The 20,242-nt window shown below is 43.4% G+C and overlaps 1 protein-coding gene across 2 annotated transcripts in view; it reads left to right on the top strand.

The window, feature by feature from the left end:
- The window catches only part of Rab3gap2 (RAB3 GTPase activating non-catalytic protein subunit 2), an 87,178-nt gene that overhangs the window by 403 nt on the left and 66,533 nt on the right, over positions 1 to 20,242 (top strand). For both annotated transcript variants that reach the window (XM_023710349.1, XM_004626943.2), the window contains exon 2: positions 16,554 to 16,618. In XM_023710349.1, the coding sequence (XP_023566117.1) occupies positions 16,554 to 16,618 (65 nt within the window). The remainder of the gene's footprint in view (positions 1 to 16,553; positions 16,619 to 20,242) is intronic.

Here is a 20,242-nt window from a genome sequence, read left to right as displayed (position 1 = left end):
GGTCTCGGTGTCTCCCTGGAGCCCCGCGCTGTCACCTCCCTTTCCAGAAGTGCCTCCTCCCGCACCCCGTCCAGCCCTCCCCTCACAGATGTGAGGCACACCTGGCCGGCTAGCGAGAGAGGGCCTGGGTGGTGAGTACGCCTCCTGTTGCGGAGAGAGCAGGAATGGACAGTGGGGCGCACATGACAGGCAGGGCCGAGAAAAGTTAATTTGGCTTTGCTGAGGTGAGGAGCCCTCCTGTTAGCGTGCTCGAGCCGTGTGAGTACGCCCTTGTGCTCAAGTACGACTTTCGTGGCTTTGTCACTAGCTGCTACGTGGCTCCGCAGCTTCCCACCCTTCTCCTCTTGAATGGGGCGCGTTTGGCTTCGATATATACATATTGCCTGGTGGTATAGTGTGTCGCTTTGCGCTGTACTGGAATGGTGAAGTAGCCCACAAAACAAGCTCCTTATTCAAATGTCAGAAGATACTAAGTAAACAGTAGCTCCTCTGCGTCAGTCATAGGTGCAGTAAACCAACTAGAGCTGGTAGTCTCTGCCCTGCGGGAGCTTATGGTTCACTGGGAGAGACAAACAGAAGCTACCAGATGCTGACAGCTGTGACAGCTGCCTTTGAAGTAGCAAGTGGAGGAATAGGGAAAATGACAGCTTGTGCACAGAAAGGAAACCTGATGTGGTGTGATATTTAAAGAGCTAAGGAAAGCTAAACAGCTGGAGAAGAAGATGGGAGGGAGAGGGGGCTGCAGCACTGGTGAGGTGCTAGATCATCTAGGCTCTGTGTGAAAGTTGTCAGATTCCTCTGAAAGATTTAATGCAGAGACATGAGATGGTCAGATCTGTACATAAGGTAATCAGAATTTGTCAGATACCTCTCATGTGTTCTGACCATGATGATGAGACAGGAAGCAGGAACCTCGTTCAGAAGGCTGTCCAGTCATCCAAGCAAGCAGTCATTGAGCGCGAAGAGAGCCTGAATGGGATCTGAGAGGAGGGGCTACAGGAGACCTTAAGGAGGTGGGATCTGCAGGACCCAGCAGGGTTTGGGGACAGGTGGCAGCCGAGTGGCAAGGAGTTCAGGATGTGTCTCTCTCAAGCCTCAGTGTGGAATGACGGCATTTTAACCTATTGCATTTTAAATGTTTGTGGTATGTTCTAGTGAGGAGGCCCAGTTGAATAGACACTCGGTGTAAAACTTGGAAGTGGGTCCTGAACCAGGAATGTTCATTTGAGAGTTAGGAGGCGTGTCTTCAATCTCAGGGATCGTGTGTGTTGTCAAACAATCTTAGCTTTAAGGCCGTAATGTTTAAGAGTTGATTAAAAGTTTGGGGAAGACTGAGGAGTACCTGAAGAAACCAGGTGACAGTGATGCCCCAGCAGCTGAGAACAGAGAGTGTGGAATGCAGGTGAGGTGTAGTCTACAGTCTTGCACACACAGTGGAAATCAGACAGATAAGACTAAAACAGTATGTGTTGGTTTTAAGAAGATGAAGGTGACTGGGACCCTAGGATGATAGGAGTGGAGTAGTGGGGACATAATGCATCTTTTCAGTGAGGGTGTTGAGTTAAAAGATGGAAACTGACCCAGGGAGCTTGGCTCTGAAGGTGGAGAGGAACAGGGTTGTAGACAGGTGGAGAGAGAAAAGCAGCACACCTCTGCCCACTGCCACTGCCCAGGTCCACACTGCCGCTCTCCTGGCCTGGACCTCAGCACCAGTCTTCTAGCAGACCTTCCAGCTTCTGCTCTTGCTGCCTATAGGTAGTCGGGTATGCTTGTAAGACAATCAGATCATAGCACTTCCCTCCTCGCGACCTGCGAGGCTTTGCATGGCATCAAATCTAAAATTCCTCCATAGCTTATAAGGCCCTGGAGGCTCTGCCACCTGCCACTTCTTGGAGCTCATATTCCTGTCCTCTTATTTTTCCTGCTTCACTCTTTTTTTTTAAACCAGCGGAGCTCAGCTGTGCCCGAGGCCTTTGCCTCACTGTTGGCTGACTGTGCCTTGGATGCTCTTGGCAGACCTTGTGTGCTGGTTGTGTCCTGTCGTTCACATCTCAGCTTGCCTGTCAGCTTCTCGGGGCAGCCTTTCCTGATCACCCAGTCTGAGGTCCTCAGTACAACCCCTCACTTCTACTTGTTATTGTCAATCACAGCTTCCTGCTGATCTTTACCACCATCTGTTGTCCTGTCTGCTATGGTGGCAACAAGCCACATGTGGCCTTTGAGCCCTCGAAATGTGGCAAGTGCCACTGAGGAACTGAACATTTAACTTAATGTAAATTCAAATAGGCAAATGTGGCTATTGGCTATAATATAGGATGGCCCAGCTTTAGATGCTGAAACTCAGGAGGTTCCTGTAGGTTGAATACTTATCTAAGGCCACAGAGTAAAGAACAGACCCAAGGGCTGGATATATCGCTGAGGCACTGTGATTCCCTGGCAAGTGCAAGGTCCTGAGTTGTATTCCCAGTACCCACCAAAAAAGAACAGACCCAAGAAACAAACTGTTCCAGCAGTTAGGGATGTAATCATGCTCCATTGTCAATACTAACTTGCATTATACTTGTAGCCTAGTGACTATAGTTTATTACTCTTTTAAATCCAGTTCTTAGGCCTATTTATGTTGTTATTATTGTGACTACCCTCATTCATGTGGAAAATAAACTGGAGAAAACTCTTAGCCAGAAAACCCCTTCACAGGAAATACGATGCTTTAATTTACAAGTAAAAATCAGAAAAATAGCTTGATATGTAGTTTACTTGGAATTCTTCAAATGACTGGATTTCTGCAGTCATCTCCAGCTGTCCTTTACAGAGCATCAGATTTTGTAGAGAGATCTTTAAGAAAATGAACTTAAACCTGTGTTACAGCATAATTTTATAAAGAAAAAATGAACTTAGTGGGGTGGTGATACAGCTCAGTGAACTAAGCACATGCTTAGACAAGCACAGGGACTGGGTTCAGTTGCAGGTACTACATGCCACTGCCAACCCCACCCCGGGCACACCGTGCTGGCCACCAAGAGCGGGCATGGTGATGCACACCTGTAATCCCAGTGCTGGGGAAGCCTAAAACAGGAGGATCACTCTGAGTCTGAGCTGCTTAGAACCTGTGCCAAATACATTGGAAAAACAAAAAAACAAAACAAAAAAAACCACCTTAGGGGGTAAGGGCATAGTTCAGTGGTAGAGTGCACACTGAGACTGCCCAAAGTCCTGGGTTCAATCTCAGCATCCCTACCCCCACCCCCCAAAAAAGTAGAACAGATCTCATGTAAACTGCTGCTGCTGGTGGATGGTTTGGCTTTGCTTCACCTTATTAATGTTATGAATGGTTACTTTTTTGGGAAGCAAAGTTTTGAGATAATTTTAGTTTTTTATCTGATTTAATTTGTTAATGCAGCTGGTGTCTATAGTATATATAAATACCAAAGAATTATAGAGGCTTATCAGTTGACTTAGTATGCTTTTGTGTTTGTATACACAGCCGCTAAAGGTACTAGAGTGCCAGCCAAATAGCTCAGCGGATTAAAGCACCTGCAAGCAGGCACAGGGCCAGGGGTTCGATCCCCAGGCCTGCTGTGCTGGCCCTGCCCCCTGGGGCACGCTGAGACATCAGTTGAGACTGAGCATGGTGGCATGTGCCTGTAATCCCAGCTCTTGGGAGGCTGTAAATAAGTGAGACCCTGAACACCTTGTAGACCCTTCCCTAAAATACAAAAAAAAATAGGTACTAGGGTACTAGAGGTACCTAGTAGCTGATACCTAGGTGCTCAGAATTTAATACCCCTGTCTCGTATTAAATTCTTGAAGATAACAGTATGTTACTTTGTATCTTGTATCCTGAATTATAAAATGAGTGGTATGTAGCTTTAAAAGATCTTGCTTGCTACTATTTCCCAATGTTCCTACCAGTGATAACTATTAATAGTTGTTTTTATAAATCAGAGACTGTCTCTTTGTGACATGAAATCTAGTCTTACTCCTTAGAAATTGCAGAAATGATTATTAGTATGGGTCCCTTTTTATGGATCCCCACTCAACCTGTGGTAACATAATCTCCATGGAGACTGACTTCTAGATCAGAGCCTTCTCAAATTTATGTTCGAGCTGAACAGCAAGTGAATACGTGTGTAGATGGAGTCAGAACATTTGCTCATGTCCTCAGTTTCTTAATATGATGGATCTCTTAATGTGCAATCCCTTTCTGTTGGCATACTAAAATTATAGACCCGCTCTTCTCCTTGCCTCTTCTACTGAAAAGATAGAAGATACAGCATAAGTAATATCGGAGTCATCCACTGAAGTCATGTTTCTATGTGAGTGCTGACAAGAATGCCTTTGTTTTCTGGACTTGCTCTGAGGTGTGTGTCAGCTCCTGTCCCTTGCGGATGTGGTAGATTCATTCCCTGCCAGGCTACCCTCCTACCAAAAATATTCTCATGCATTCGTCTTCCAATTGAACTTTAGAACTACGTATTAAGTGCTAAAACAAAGCCAAGTTCATGCTGGGATTTTGATGAAAATCATCGCATCTATGTATTTATCTAAAAATGGATGACACTTAGGCTGCATGTTTTTCCTCCTAGCTAAGTTTATTGAGGTATAATTGCCTGGTAAAAATTATGCATGTTGATAGTGTACAGTGTGATAATTTGTACCTGGTTATATTGTGGAACGATATTATAGTTAACACATCCATCACTTCATGTTCTTTTTGCTTCCTTTTTGGTCAGCAGAACACTGAAAATCTACGTTTCCCTGGGGTTAGGGTTATAGCTCAGTGGCACAAATGCCTGTGTGGCAAGCGCAAGATCCTGAGTTAAATTCCCACTGTCAAACCAAGACAGAAAGGAAGGAAGGAAGGAAGATTTCCTCTTGCAGATGTCAGGCGTCCTCGGGTATCCCAGCCGTCGTCGCTGTGGTTTGCTGTACACCAGGTCCCCAGGATCCACTCAGCTTACAGCCAAAGTTCGGCCACATCTTCCTGTCTGTCCCTCTCCAGCCCCTGACAGGCACCAAGCCACTCTCTGCTTCTGAGTTCTATGAAAAAGCATGGGCATCCGGCATTTGCCTGGATATTTTTATTTATATCTTTTGTGTCCTATAGCAGCATTTTCGCTTTTCATATAAACCTTATGTGTCTCTTTTAAAATATATGTGTGTAGAAACATTATTCAATTTATTCTGTTGTAACCAAGATCCACTTACCATTTTTCAAAATTTCTGATTAGTATCTGTTTCTTTAGTTCCTCTTTTAAGATTTTTTTTTCCTGATTATTTTGCTTCAATGGTTTGTATAGTCCTTACATTTCTACTTGGGGGGTGTTGTGTACAGGTTTGCTTTTTTGGCTGGTCATCAGTATGTATACTTTGGACCTAAAAACACACTCTTTCTTTCTGTAGCAGACACAGCTGTTATGCGTCTCGCTGTGCAGCTTTGCTCTCTGCCATAGCCACTCGCCGTCGCTGTTTAGCTTGTTGCGCTAATGGATGCAGTAATCGGGTTCAGCTGGCCGGGGCAGCAGCATGCTGCATTCAGAAGCTGCCTCGGGGCACTCACAGCCCTGCAGGTGAAGCACTGGAAGACCAAGAGGACTGCGGACAGACAAGGGGGACGTGGCCCTGGACGGCCACTTGTCTCTCATATGTCCTTCAGTGAGTTGGACTCTCCTTTTGCCTTGGACCTCATCTGTGAAGTGGAAGGAGCCGTGGTACAGAGCTCACAGGGAGTCACAGTGCGTAGAGCACTGTTCTGCGTGTGGTAAAGACTGTGCCAGTGTTCATTATTTTTGTAGTAAAGATACTGATGCTGAAAGAGTAAACGGAGGGATTTTCTCCTGAAGTATGAAAATGAATACAGTGAGAGTTCTACATTAGCACATCTTGTACGACTGTGGTTTTGAACATTTTTGTCTTTAATGTCATGTGATGTATGACATAATTAAATATCATCTGAGTACCTACATTGTGATGTGTGATGTTCAGATTGCCCAGGAAACCTGTGTGTGGGGTTGTATCTCAGTTGGACTATTGTCTTTATTACATATGGTTACTGTGAAATAAAACAATGATAAATATTCTTTTTATTTTTTCTTCACTGTGTATCAAAAGTGTTTGGGTTTTTAAGGAATGCTATTAAAATTCTCAGCCTTTCTCTATGTGTACTTAAAGCAAAAATCAAAGCTGTAATAGTGAAATTAGGTTAGTGTAGGTAGAGTCAAGGAGAGTGTAGGCGTGGCGTCTCCAACATCCACACAGCTTAGCCTTTGCTGGCGGCTTTGCGTCCCTTCAGCCATGGTCTGTAGTGTCTCGCTGGCCTTGACCGTTTCAGCCCTACTCACTGTTTTCCCGGGGCTTTGAATAGAAGGGCTGTAAGAAACAATTAGAAAAGAAAGTTCTTTTTAAAAATACATAATACATTATTGCCCTTCTTCTTTTGAAAAACAAAGAATAGAATATAGGAAATTTCTTTTTGTCTTTTGTTTGTTTGTTTGTTTTTCTAAAGGTTGGCCTAATGGCAGACTTAAGATTTCTTAGGTTTTAAACAAATGTTTATTTTTATGACCATTTTAAAGCAACCTTTTCCGGGACCAAGAGAAGGTGATTTATTTATTTCTGTGTTAAGGTACTTCCAGTCTGTGATTTCCTGAATTCATGACTAGGATCTGCATTCTGTATGGTATCAAAGTTAATGTGTTGAGGATCAGCTGTCATTAAAGTCCTAGAATTATGAAGGCGCTTAAAGATGGAGCCTGATGTAGTCACACTGGTTTGAAAGAAATGAACTCCTGCTTGTTAAAAACGGGGTTGCAGGGACAGTGTGTGTAGTTCAGTGGCATCTGCCTGGCAGGCGTGAAGTCCCAAGTCTGATTCTTAGTACCCCCCAAAAATAAAACTAAAAATGGGGCTGCTTGTTGGCACCTTGTTTTAAATTGCTGTGTACTTTATTTGCTCAGAAATATGCTAATATAAAATCATTTTCTGACTTTCAGTTTCCCTAGGAATAGAAAAAGCTTAATAGCTCAGAAGCATAGAGAATTAAGAAATCAGCCTCTTTACTCTTTCTAGTTGCTTACTTTGTGTTGCCGTGCAAGGTCTACCTGAGCCAGGAGGAGCCAGGCAAACGTTGGCTGCACCTCCTGCATTACTCACAAGTCACGCATTCTAGAGTTCTTCCTTTTTATAGAAACAAGTACATTATCTCTTTTTCTTGTCTCAGAACGGAAATGAATTCGCCTCTGTGCTAAGATGATCTTTTATTAGACCGTGGAAATTAAATTAGGTTTTGCTTTTCCTGACATTTAATGGTTGCAGTTTCTCATTTGGGTTTTAATCTTGACACACTCATCCAAACACTGTCAAAGTAATTGTCCACCTCTGGAATTCAGCTTCCTTTCCCACTTCAGGTTTTTGTTAAATGAAAGCACAGTTTATGGGGACAGACTGTTCAAAAGCAAATTAGAATAATGTGGTTTGGGAATTGAATGGCTGCAGAAAGCAGAAGTGGAATTTCTTATTTAGGCATTTGTTAAAATAATTCATTCATTGGAAATACTCCTAAATGTGTGACATCTGATTGTGTGTGTGTGTGTGTGTGTGTGTGTGTGTGTGTGTGTGGTTGAAATAATTTTTTTGTGGTTTTCATTTATCAAGTAAGAGGCAATATAGTTTACTTATTTATTTATTTTTGGTGGCATCAGGGATCAAACTCAGGACCTTGTGCTTGCCAGGCAAGCACTTATTCCACTGAGCTATTCCCCCAGACCCTAGTTTCTTTATTTAATGTTAATATAATCTAAGGTCTGGGCAAAAGTTCTATGCAGTGGGAAATTGTGGTAACATTTTGTATTTTGAAGTCACTGGTTTTATTGTTTGGGACAAAGATTCAGGGTAAGAGCAAGATTTTATGGTTCCATTTCTAGTTATTCTAGACCTATTCAAAGCAGTCTTGTTCAGTGATAGGTATGTATAAACTTTGTCTCATTTCTCTTTATCTTTTTTATCATATAAGTTAGTTGGATGTTAATAAATTAATATAATAAATTATTATCAGTAAATTAATAAAATTATTGTGATTCAAGATGTATTTTGAAATAGTAATGAAAAATAATTTCAGGAAAATATTTTAATCTGGGAAACTTGAATGTTTCAAATTGAATAGTCAGCGGAAGCCTTGATTTTCTCGGAACTTTAAGCAAAAGTGGCTAAGAATTTTAAAAATTGGGCCAGGGAGATGGCTCAGTGGAATAAGCGCTTCTCTGGCAAGCACAAGGGCCTGAGTTCAATCCCAGGTTCTGCAAAAAAAAAAAGAAAAAGAATTTTAAAAATTTTAAAGGAAACTCACCCCTTCAGAAAGATTGGAGGGGGGATGATTAAAGATTCAAAACTAGTCTGGGGAGATAGCTCGGCAGTCTGAGTGCCTGCCTGGCAGGCACGAGGTCCCGAGTTTGATCCCTGGGACCGCATGCCATGCTGACCCTGAGCCCAGCCATGGTGGTGCAAGCCTGTAATCCTAGCCCTGGGGAGACTGACACAGGAGAATTACTGTGAGTCCAAGCTGCATAGAAAGACCCTGCATCCAAAAAAAAGATTCAAAACTAAGTAGGTAGGCTTACGTACCTGAAGTGCCATTTTTGTCAGTAGGTTTGCACAGGAGCTGAGGTTAAAAAAACCAAAAATCCCAATTAAAACGTGACTATTTGAAATACTCTGCTGACAGCTAGAATGTTGCCCTGCAGTAGCCCAGTTTTTAAATCACTGTTGTAGAAGCTACCTTTGCACGAATCATGTCAGGAAAGCAACAAGGTCGAAGCAACACTCCTGCTGTCCATTTAGAGTTCTCCAGCTGACGGTTATTTGCTGTTGTAGCATCACTTGTTTTATTCACTGTTAGCAAAAGGAATGTCTGTGTAGTGGAGTCCAGACACGCTTCCAGAAGCTGTGGTATTTATTTTATTTTTCTTCAGAAGCATTTTTCTTCAGAAGCTATTATTTCTTAATGAAAACTTATTTGGCACCTCAGTGGCTTTTGTAAGTCTTTTCCTAGCCCCATCAAGAAATTAGAGTTTTGAAAGTTACACATAATTGGACAAGCAAATTGAGTTCCACTGATGCAGGATCATTTGTTAGTAAGGATACAAGTTTTGTCTTGATTTGTTAGAATGCACATTGTGTGTACCTGTGTGTGTGTGTGTGTGTGTGTGTGTGTGTGGAATGTGAAGCTCCTATAATCCACATCTTGCCATCTACTCTGCACCAGATCTCCCAAGCATCTTTTCTTGCTTAATCAAATTCTGACCCTTACACTGGAATTAGAACAAAGTATCAGCCCAGTGTAATGGCGCACAACCATACCTCGGGAAGCTAAGGTGGGCGGGTCATTGGGAGCTTGAGGCCAGCCTGAATTGCATAGAGAAACCCTGTCTCAAAAAAAGGACAAAAAAGTAGAAAATATCATATATTTCCTATTATTTCTTAATGAAAACTAAAGCTAGGAATCAGTACTTTGTATTTTTATTTATTTTTTTGGTGGAACTGGGGATTGAACTCAGGCCCTTGTGCTTGCCAGGCAAGCGCTTATTCTACTGAGCCAACTCCCCAGCCCTAGTATTTTTTAGTTATTTTGTGTCACAATTAAATGGAGTGCAATGAAATTATATTATTACAAAGTTTAGTAGAAAAGTTATTTGAAAAATATGATTTGCTCTTGAGTATAAAGTCTATACATAATAAAATTTATTTTCAAAATAAAGTTTTATTTTTATTTCTGTTGAAATGTGAGACATTTAGAATAAAAATTATATTTAAAAATATCCAAATGCAGCTGCTTTAATGGAGCTCAATAACGAAGCATTTGGTCATGAATGTTAATTTCAAAGCCTTCATTTATCATATATTTACTATTTAGAATGTCCTTGAACTACTTCTGCGTATGTCTGAGTGTGCGCACACAGAGGAAACACATGCCTGCCCTCTGGGAGCTTAATAGCTGTGTAGGCAAGGTGTACATTCATGTTAAATGAGATAATTACCAGTTAGCTAACACTGAGAGAGATACACTAAAGCAGCATGTAATTAAGTTCTGAATGAGAAACACAGTCAGACGCTGTAGTTTCACAAGAGGGAAAGATCGCTGGTGGATGGCAGAAAACTAAGTGAAGAATTAAAGAGAGCCTGGAGAAGCTGGGCCTGGAGGTGCAAGGCAGAGGGGAAGGCGCTGAGTTGTCGTGTGTAGGGCAGGCAAAGCAAGGTAAGAGTGAGAAGCATGTAGTCTAACAGCTGCCCGGAGGGTCTGTACCTTGCCCTGGCCCTCCTTTCACACTTTAATGGTAACAGTTCCCCAACATAGTTGCTAGCTCCATTTTGCTCTATTCCAGGAAGTTGAATCGGAAAGAAATAAATTGCCCAACAATCATGTAGCTTTACAGGGACAACACGAGGAATCCAACCCAGGAAGCCTGATGCCAAACTTACCATGGTTCTAGGCCTGCTATCTTGTACCAGAGTCGTTAGTCAAAGTCTTGCCTTGCTGAGCATTTGGGGCATCCAGTCAAAACCAGATGTGCTGTCGGGACAGTGCACCTTGGATTCCCAGGACAATGTGAACAGTAGTGCAAATTAAGAATAATTTCACATTATTCAGGGAACAGCTCTCAAATTTATGTTCAACAGGGCTGGCCAAATAGCTCGGCGGATTAAAGTGCCTGCTTAGGAAGACACAGCAGCCGGGGTTTGATCCCTGGCCTGCTGTGCTGGCCCCGCCCCCGGTGTGCACTGAGATGGGCTTGAGCCTGGACATGGTGGCACATGCCTGTAATCCCGGCTCCTGGGTGCTGAACCCAGGAGGATCACTAGGAGTCTGATCTACGCGGTGAGACCCTGTAGACCGTGTACTTAAAAAATACACAAAAAAATTATGTTCAACATGTTGTTTGGTTACCTATTACCTTGATTGGTGATCAGTTCAGAAACACCACTAATGATATTGATGGAAGAACGCTGTCCTTCATAGAAAGGTTATAAGGAGGACAACTGCCCAAATAAAATTCACTTTATTAGATGTCTATATGCTATTTTTTAGTATAAACCATCTTTTATCCTCTAAAGAATGTTCTTGGCCTGTTTGTGTAAGTTGATGACGTGAAAATAACTGAAGTAAAAGACCGAGATTTTGACCTTCTCAGTAATTGTTGCGACAGATGTTAGCTGCTAAATGGCAGCAAAGCAATTTTCAGCAGCATGTAGGAGACCTAAAATTCGTATCACTGGCGCTGAGTAGGAGTAGCCACAGGGCAGTGTCCAGTCTGTACGATGCCATTTGTAAGTTGACTCAACTTTGCAATGCGTGAATTCATAGTGTTACATATAGACTTGAGGCTGTAGAGCCACCTGCAGGGCACCTCTACCTTAGCTGAATCGTAGGCTTTATCTCCTTCCTTTAGCCTGTTTTCTAGCCTTGCTTCTGTGGGAAAGTATGCTTGTAGGGTGGCAGGTTAAATTCTCTTTCCCTCCAGGTAGGAGCCCCCACCAGGGGCAGTGAGAAATACGTAATCCTCCATAGATACAGGTGCTGTGTGTGACGTATTTCTCAAGGTCTTTATCTGGGATGTTGTGAATTATGGCGTAAAGAGATGCCGGGTCTCTGCAGGGTCAGGAAGTCCCAGTCCCGCTGTCTTCCACTTGGTTGTGTGAGTCACTTGTGAATTGAGTCAGGTGCTTTTTATACCCGTAGGAAGGAGAAATAAGACACTTTTATAGCTTTGTTTTGTGTAGCACCCAATGGAGGCTATGTGCTTGAACTAAGCTCTTGAAGGCTTATTTCTTTTGTTTTCCCAGCCCAGTGTCCGGCACAGGAGAGTCACTCTTTGTTGAAAGACTCAGTGAATGACTAGCTGACCTTCCTAAAGCGCTGTAAATGTGGCTTGGCCTTTTTTGATGTTGTTTAATTTGATACAGACAATTGTAAAATTGAACCATGGATGTAATTTCTTGTACATGAGACAATACAGAGTCTGAAACTGTAAATGAGATGGCCTAATTGTCTGCTGTCAGCCCATAATAAAACAGTTGGTTTTGGTGCATTGGGGAAATGAGTAACACTGCCTAATTGAGTTAAAATGCCAAAGAACAAATGGTAACTTTCCAAGTTAAAAGGAAGGAAAAAACCCGGAAGTCTCAGAATTCAGAGAATATTACTGTCTTAAGATAATAAGAACTGGTCTTCTTCTGGTTCCAGGCAGTTGGCACCTCAGTTTACAGTGCAGTTATGGCCAAATCCAAGAACCACATCACGCACAACCAGTCCCAAAAATGGCACAGAAATGGCATCAAGAAACCTCGGTCACAAAGATATGAATCTCTGAAGGGGGTAGATCCCAAAAGGGGTAGATCCCAAGTTCCTTAGGGACATTTGTTTTGCCAAGAAGCACAACAAGAAGGGCTTCAAGAAGATGGAGGCAAACAGTGCCAAGGCCATGAGTACATGCACAAAGGCTATCAAGGCCCTCGTCAAACCCAAGGAGGTCAAGCCCAAATCATTCCAAAGGGAGTAAACCACAGGCTCGCTCGACTTGCCTATATTGCGGGAAGTGTACCCCTACCTGCATTGCCAAGGGTTGCAGGCCTTGCTGGCCAAAGGCCCAGGCTCCAAGCAAGGCCCAGGCGCTAGCTTCTGCTCCAGCCCAGGCCCAGGCTCCAGCTTCTGCTCCAGCCCAGGCCCAGGCTCCCAAAGGTACCCAGGCCCCCATGAAGGCGCCACAGTAAGAGCCTCTTATCTGCTGATATAAAAACAGAAAGACTGGTGTGATGCCTGGGTTGCCATCTGTGGGGGGCTGGTGTCCTCCTGTGCCCTTTGTACAAATAAACCTGAGGCAGGAAAAAAATAAAATAATAAGGACTGGTTCCTTTGCCCTTTGTGGTAAGCCCTGCCATGGCCTAATCTCTCTGCTCATGAGCAGCAGCGTGAATGAGCACGCACAGTTCTGGGGAGCTGGAGGTTCAGGATAGCCTGGTCTTAGTCAAGCTGGTAAAACTCCTCTAAGTAAGCCTGGTGTCTGCAGGTGTCCTTGTGACTCCAGGTCTGTAAAGCACTTGGGCACATGGGAATGCTCGGCATATTTGCTTATCATTGTGTGGGCTGTGTCTTTCTGCCTCTTCTTACTCACATTGAGCTTTTTTCTAAGTACACTTGAGGAGCTGCTGTCTCCTTTTTATTAGTGCCAGTTTGCTGCACATTCATCATGAGCTGCTGTGTATCATATCTAGGGTTTTTATTTGTCTTTCCTCTTTTTCCATCTTCCGTGATCTCTAGATCCCCTTCCCACTAGCAAAGTATCCATCCCCATTTCTTATTATCATCTGCCTCTGCTTGTGCTCTTTATTTATGCTTTGGGTTTCTCACATAAAAGAAGCCATATAATATTAGCCTTCTGTGTGTGTTTTATTTCACTTAACATTACAGTCTCAAGGTGCATCCAGTTTCTTACACATGACTCAGGTTTGGCCTACTTTACAGCAGAGTAGAACTCCATGGTGTTGGTAAACACTTAGGCCACTGCCTAGATTTAGCTCCTATGAGTTGTGCTGTTATAAACATGGTACACATGTGTCACTATAACATGTCTTTAACTCTACTGGGAGGATACCTATAAGGGGAATAGCTGGATGTGGTGGATGGACAGCTGGTGGGCAACTGCTAACACCCAGCTGAACTAAATCAGCATGGTGCTGGGTGTGGAGGACCCACCTGAGGCCTGTTGCCAGCAGCATGAAAAGAGAATTGAAGGGAAAGATGGTGCTGTTGGTTCTCCTGGAGAAGCTTGTTGGCTGGCTTTCCTAACCTGAACTCAGCTGTTCTCACTGTGGGAGGAGCTTGGGACCTCACTGTCGCTGAGGACGACTGTGGTTCTCTTTGGGGGAGCTGTGGTGCTTACCTTTAACATTGCTTTTAGCTCCAGTGCAGATCCTTCACCCCACTGGCATGGACTTCCTAGCTTCCACCACTGACCTTCAGGCATTCCCGGCACAGATCCGTGATGCAGACTTGCATGAGACACGGTTGTGGGCTCTAGGTGTCCACCTGGACGTATGCAGGACATTGCCATGGGCTCTAGGGCTTCATCGGGACTCCTGCAGCACATTGCCATGGGATCCAGGCCCTCGGATGGATTCTCTGGGTCTCTGGTGCATGGACAGATCTCCCACACTCTTTTGTACTTGACTCTTTGGGGGACTATTATAAAATAATACTATAAATTATATATCTTGTATTAAATCCTTTTCCTTACAAACCCTGACTACAACACTGAGTCAAAAGGAATTTCTAGCTGGGGAGATAGCTCAGCTGCATAAGCGCCTGCCTGACAATTGCAAGATCATGAGTTCAATCCCTGGTACTCCCGGCTCAAAAATAAAAATAAAATAAAAGTAAATAAATTTCTAGTTTTAGTTTTTTTGATTTTTAAAATTTATTTATTTATTTGGTACAGGGTCTCACTGCACAGCTTGGACTCATAGTGATCCTCCTGTGTCAGCCTCCCCAGTGCTGGGATTACAGGCACATACCACCATACCCGGTTCTGGGGCTGACACAGCATGTGGTACCTGGGACCGAACTCTGGTCCTTGTGCTTGCCAGCTAGGCACTTGCTGCTGAGTTATCTCCCCAGCCCGAGTCTTACTCATTTGAGCGATCATCACACTGATCTCCATAGTGGTAATACCAGTTTATATTCCCACCAACAGTGAAGAAGTTTCCTGTACCCCTGCGGCCTCATCAGCATTTGTTATTTGATTTATTGGTGTTCTAATCATTTGATTATTTAACCTCAATGATGTTTTAATTTTTATTGGCCAGAGGTGTTAAGCATTTTTCATGTATGTATAGTATTCTAGTTGTACTTCTGAGAGATGTCTGTTCATCTCAGTTGCCCATTTTTTTGGTTCTTTTATTGGGGGATCTATTTCTTTTACTTTTTTTTTTTTTTTTTTTTTTTTTTTGTGGGACCGGGGATTGAACTCAGGCCCTTGCACTTGCCAGGCAAGTGCTTATTCTACTGAGCCATCTCCCTGGCCCTATTTTTTTAATTCATATGTTCTAGACATTAGTTTTAATCAGAGGAGTAGCTGGCAACATTTTTTCCTGTTCTGTGGGTTGTCTCTTCACTCTGTTGATCATTTGTTGCATAGAAGCTTTTAAATTTAATGTAATCTTATTTGTTGATTCCTGATGTTGTGGGTTTCTGTTAAGAAAGTCCTTGCCTATGCCTATGTCTCCAGGAGTTTTAACTTATTTTATGTTCTAGCAGACTATTTCTGTTTCAACATTTAACCTATCAATTTTGATTTTAGTTTACTGCCTGGTGAGAGTATGGGTCTAGACTCAGTCTTCTGTATATGGATAACCAGTTTTCCTAGCACCATTTGCTAAAGAGGCTGTCTTTCCTCCAGTGTGTGTTTTTGTCTTCTTTGTGAATGATCAGAGATAGCTGAATGTTTGCTCCATTGATACCCATGTCTGTTTTTGTGCCAATACCATGTTGTTTTTATCACTGTAGCTTTGTAATGTAGCTTGAAATCTGGGATTGTGTTGCCTCCTGCTTTGTTTTGTTGACAGGATTGATTTTGCTATTCTAGGTCTTTTCTGGTTCCACCTAAATTTTTTAGGGTTCTTTTTGGGGGGTGCTTAGTTCTGTGAGGAGCGCTATTGAAACTTTGGAATTTTAGGTACTCTATGAAGACTCTCTGTGAGATGACTCTACTGTGCATGTAGTGTGTATTTTGTAATCTAGTCCTTCCGCATCCTTGTTGTTGTAGCACTTTATTACAGAATTCACAGTACTGTACACGTTTGTCTTCCCATAACAAGATCACAGATTCTTTAAGGGCAAGGCAAAGTTTGCCATGTACTATGTAACAGAACCTTTGATAAATCATTGATTTGAATATGGAGGTCGTCTTCTATCAGTGGTGCAGTGTTAATCAAACAGGAGTGTTTCTTTGGGCTTCAGTCTATACCTGGCAATGTGATTAGCAGATTGGGAAGTAATTATTTTTGGCACTTAAGTGTTGTGCTTAGACGATTACTACAAGCTCACTGAGCAGTCATTCTAAGTACTAGATTACACAAATCTTTTTATCTCTATAATTGATTTCAGCCACTTTTAAATCAGTACATAAGGGAGAGTCCTATTTGTTGCCATTCTACTATAAGCCAGTAAGATCATTCCCCTTTTAAATTAATTTTCTCTGAGAATTTTAAGGGTGATGGCTTAGGTATAACATTTTATTTCTGTTTTGTAACTTATATTTTAATGGTTGAATCTTGACAGCTGGTGTTAAGAATATGTAGTGGCTTATTAGAGCATAATTTGTGAATTCAGTAGGTCAAATATTTCCTGATTCTTTTGATGTGTATCAAAACTACTAACAGTTTACCATCGTTTTCTTTCCTAAGGTCAGCTTTACACAGGGATTGGTTCGATTGTGTTCAGAAAAAAATACCTGTGAAATATTTTGAGTACTATATTCATGTAAGTCCTTCTCTTCTCACTTTAGGTAAATCAGCAGGCTGGGAAGACGATGGCTGGGGAGCATGGGAAGAGGCAGAGCTCCCAGAACTTGTAAGTCTCTGTAAAGAAAGGTGTGCAGTGTGTTGACAGTGGCATTTCCCAGGGTAATGTGCACATGCTTCGGCACTAGGCTGACATTCTAAAATCTGTGTTGGGAACATTTTTATGCTGACTTTACAGTGCCTCTCTCAATCCTTGTTCACAGGGATCTTAGTGACTGTAGAGCCAGGTGGGTGTCTTAGTCCACGTGGTAGCAAGACATTTGAGGCCAAATTCATTGTGAGCAGCAAGGTAGTTGGGTCATGGCCCTGGAGGCTCAGGAGTCCAAGGCTAAGTGGGCATCTAGCGAGGCCCTTCTAGCTGTGTTATCCCAGGCCAGACAGATGACAGACACAGAGACAGAGTGTGAGCACGCACCACATGGTCTCCCGCTGCACATCTGCTTCTGTGATGGCATCCACACCACTTTACATGGCCTTGTGGCCTGGCCCTCTCCTTAGGCCTCATCTCCCCACACTGACTGATTGAGCACTGAATTTCTAGCACATGCTTCTGGGAGACATTCAAACCATAGTGTTGGGCTCAGTGGAAGATAGTTGTTTTTAGATTCTTTATCCTTCTCATAAGTTACTCTTTTAGACTCTCAGCCATTCAGTGAACATTTGGTATGCTCACTATATATTCTAGACATTTTTCTAGGTCCTGAGCACACAGCATTGAAGAAAGTGGACAGAGTCTATGTATACATGTATACATGTATACACTGTGACTAATAGAAAAATCTAATAGAGGGTGGCTTAAACAACAAGGTTTATGAATTCAGATAGGAAGTCCCAGGTTGGTTGGCTGGGTAACTCAATGGTCATCAAGTTCTTCCTTCTGCTTTGATGTCTTATTTCTCACATAGTGTGGCAATGTGTGTCTTCATTCATGACCAGAGGGAGAGAGAGTTGGCTTTTCCATGACTTTTTTTTTTTTTTAATGAATTTAGGACAGGGTGAACAGAATCTCACTATGTACATAGATCGGACTCTTGTAGTGATTCTCCTGTTACAGCCTCCCATGCACTGGGATTCTAGGCACGCGCCACCACACCCAGTCTCACTTGTTGTCTCATTGCGCCCCAGGGGTGGGGCCAGCACGGCATATCGAGGATAAAACCTGGCTGCTGTGCTCTGCCTAAGCAGGCAGTTTAGGCTGCTGAGCTATCTGGCCAGCCTTCCATGACTCTTTAGAAGGGAACAACTTTCTTAGAAGCCTCTGGCAAGCTTTGCCTTGTATTTTCTTAAGCCCATGGCCACATGCTCATTTCTGAACTGGTGAAGGGCTTGGGTTTTCATTGGTCAATCATATCAATGACTTTTTCATGGATTTTCTTATACCTTTGTTTACTGTCTTGGATTCTGTCTGAGTTGGAGGATAAGAGGGCCTGTTTCTCTCTGGCTTCACAAAGAAAAGGAACACCGATACCGGATCCAAGGATTTTTTTTTTTTTTTTTTTTTTTTTTTTTTTTTTTGAGTAAAGAACATATTGTGGTAGGTTTTATGGTCTATGATTTCAAAAGTTTGCACTCAATGAGGTAAGAGAAATGCAAGGGAAGATGAAGAATAGCCACCAGTGGTAATAATTCCACAGGGAATTCAAACGAGTGTGTGACAACAGAGATTGAAGGCCAGCTGCAGACCGGGTGGTGGGGAGGCTTCTCCAGAAGTGACCCTCTAGCTAGAAGACCCGTTGAGTCAATGAGCTGAGCAGTGGCAGAGAGCTGTGGGCCAGGACAGCAGCTCCACAGCGCCTCCATCGCCCCAGAAAGAAACCCGCACTCTTTAGGGTCACTCCCTGTTCCTCCCCAACCCGCCCTGACAGTCGCTGGTCTCCTTTCTGTCTGAGGATTTGTCTGTTCTCAGTATACACCTAAGTAGAAGTAGGCAATTGTTTTAAAAGCCAGAGTGGCTTCTGCTTACTCATAAATTAGACTTTTCGTGGATTTTCTTATACCTTTGTTTACTGTCTTGGATTCTATATTGACCACTTTTCCATTTCTAAAACAAAATAGCCAACTTCACAAATTAAAAGAGGAGTTTATCTTAGATCACGGTTCCAGTCAGCGCACGGTTGGCTGGCTGGAAGGTGAGAAATCAAAGCAGAATGAAGTGATGGAGGAAAGCTCATACGAGCCAGGAATTAGAGCAGGGAGAGTGGCAGAGAAGGAAGACCCGGGATGAGAGCGCACCTTTGGAGCTGTGCTGGCGGTGAGCCGCTTCTTCAGTTAGGCCCCCCTCCGAAGAAGTCCATTAAGCTAATGAACTTATATGGGGATTAATCCACTTGATGAAGTTAGAACCTTTGTGACCCAGTTACTTCCTAAAGGCCCAGCTCTGAGACTTTGGGGGAACATTGTGGATCTAAACTACAAGATTCCACCCCAGCCCCCAAAATTTCATGTCTGCCTCGTAATGCAAAGTCCATTTAATCCACCTCCAAGAGTCCCAAAGTTGTAACAGGTCCACCATTGCTCTAAAGTTCAAGTCCAAAGTCTCTTCTGAGACTCAAGGCAAACTTTTAACTGTGAGCCCCTCTAAAATAAATCAAAAAGCAAGTTAAATAATTCTAAGATGCAGTGCTATTTATAGCTATGCCAATACTATCAGAAATTTTACTCATGAAACATAAAGCTGCTGTTACTTGCACAACTTTTAGTGATTCTGAATTACTCTAGAGGCTTAACCAGCTCCAGCTCCAAAGCCACAACTAGAATCAAAGTAAATGTTGACAGACCTTCATGAGGGCGAGTGATACGGCTGCTCAGTAGGAAGAGAATGGAAAGGAAATGTCCCTCTCTCAGTAGGAACACACAGCAAAGGGAAAACCTCCCTTTCCTGAGATAGTGACTGGGCCAGGCTTGTTCACGTTAAAGATGACACCAGGGGTGGAAGAGGAAGGGTGTCTTGGAGTCTGCCTATGGTGGTGTCACAGCGTTGCCACTGTGCCTGTAATGATAGGGTCCTCCATCCAGCGCTGTGAAAGTGAGGCTGTCCCTACCCAGAGGCAAGCATGCGCCCCTCCTTTGTTGGTCTGGCCTAGACAGTGGCAGCAGTGGCTGGCTGGAAACGTCAGGTGGAGGCGGCAAGGAGTCAGGAGGAGTGGCCGCCACCCATTGAGTACCGACTCACAGTACCCTCTGCTAGTGAGTTCCACAGAAAATTGTGAAAGCTGCAGGGACATTTTTATTTTTGTCTCTTAGCTCTTTGAGAGTCACTTCTCAAAGGCAGCAGAGAGTAAAGGGTTTTTCTCTCTAGAGAGACTTAGTCCCAGGGATCTGGACATGGCTTTGAAAAAAGGAAATGTCCCTGTTGGTGTTTCTGATTGCAAGGTGACAGCTGTTATTGAGGCTGAGTAAAGAAAACCGCTTCTGGACCTGCAGAGCAGTAGTCACTCTGGTGACAGCAGCAGCAAAAGGAGTAAACTGGAGCCTTGAGAGACAGTCAGGTGGGGACTGTGATGGGATGAAGAAACCGCATAGGAGGATGACAAGAAGGAAGAGGGAGGGGGAAGAGGCCAGTGTCAGAGTAGCAGCTGGAGGAGGCTCGCTGGTCCTGGCCCCTCAGGCATCAGGGCACTCAGGAGCCCCACCCACCCCAGAGCTGAGGAGGCTCGCTGGTCCTGGCCCCTCA

This window comes from Octodon degus, unplaced genomic scaffold, assembly GCF_000260255.1.
Source record: "Octodon degus isolate 3935 unplaced genomic scaffold, OctDeg1.0 scaffold00017, whole genome shotgun sequence".
NCBI lineage: Eukaryota > Metazoa > Chordata > Mammalia > Rodentia > Octodontidae > Octodon > Octodon degus.
The sequence above is the reverse complement of the archived record's forward strand: the minus strand, read 5'-3'. Positions and strand labels throughout refer to the sequence as shown.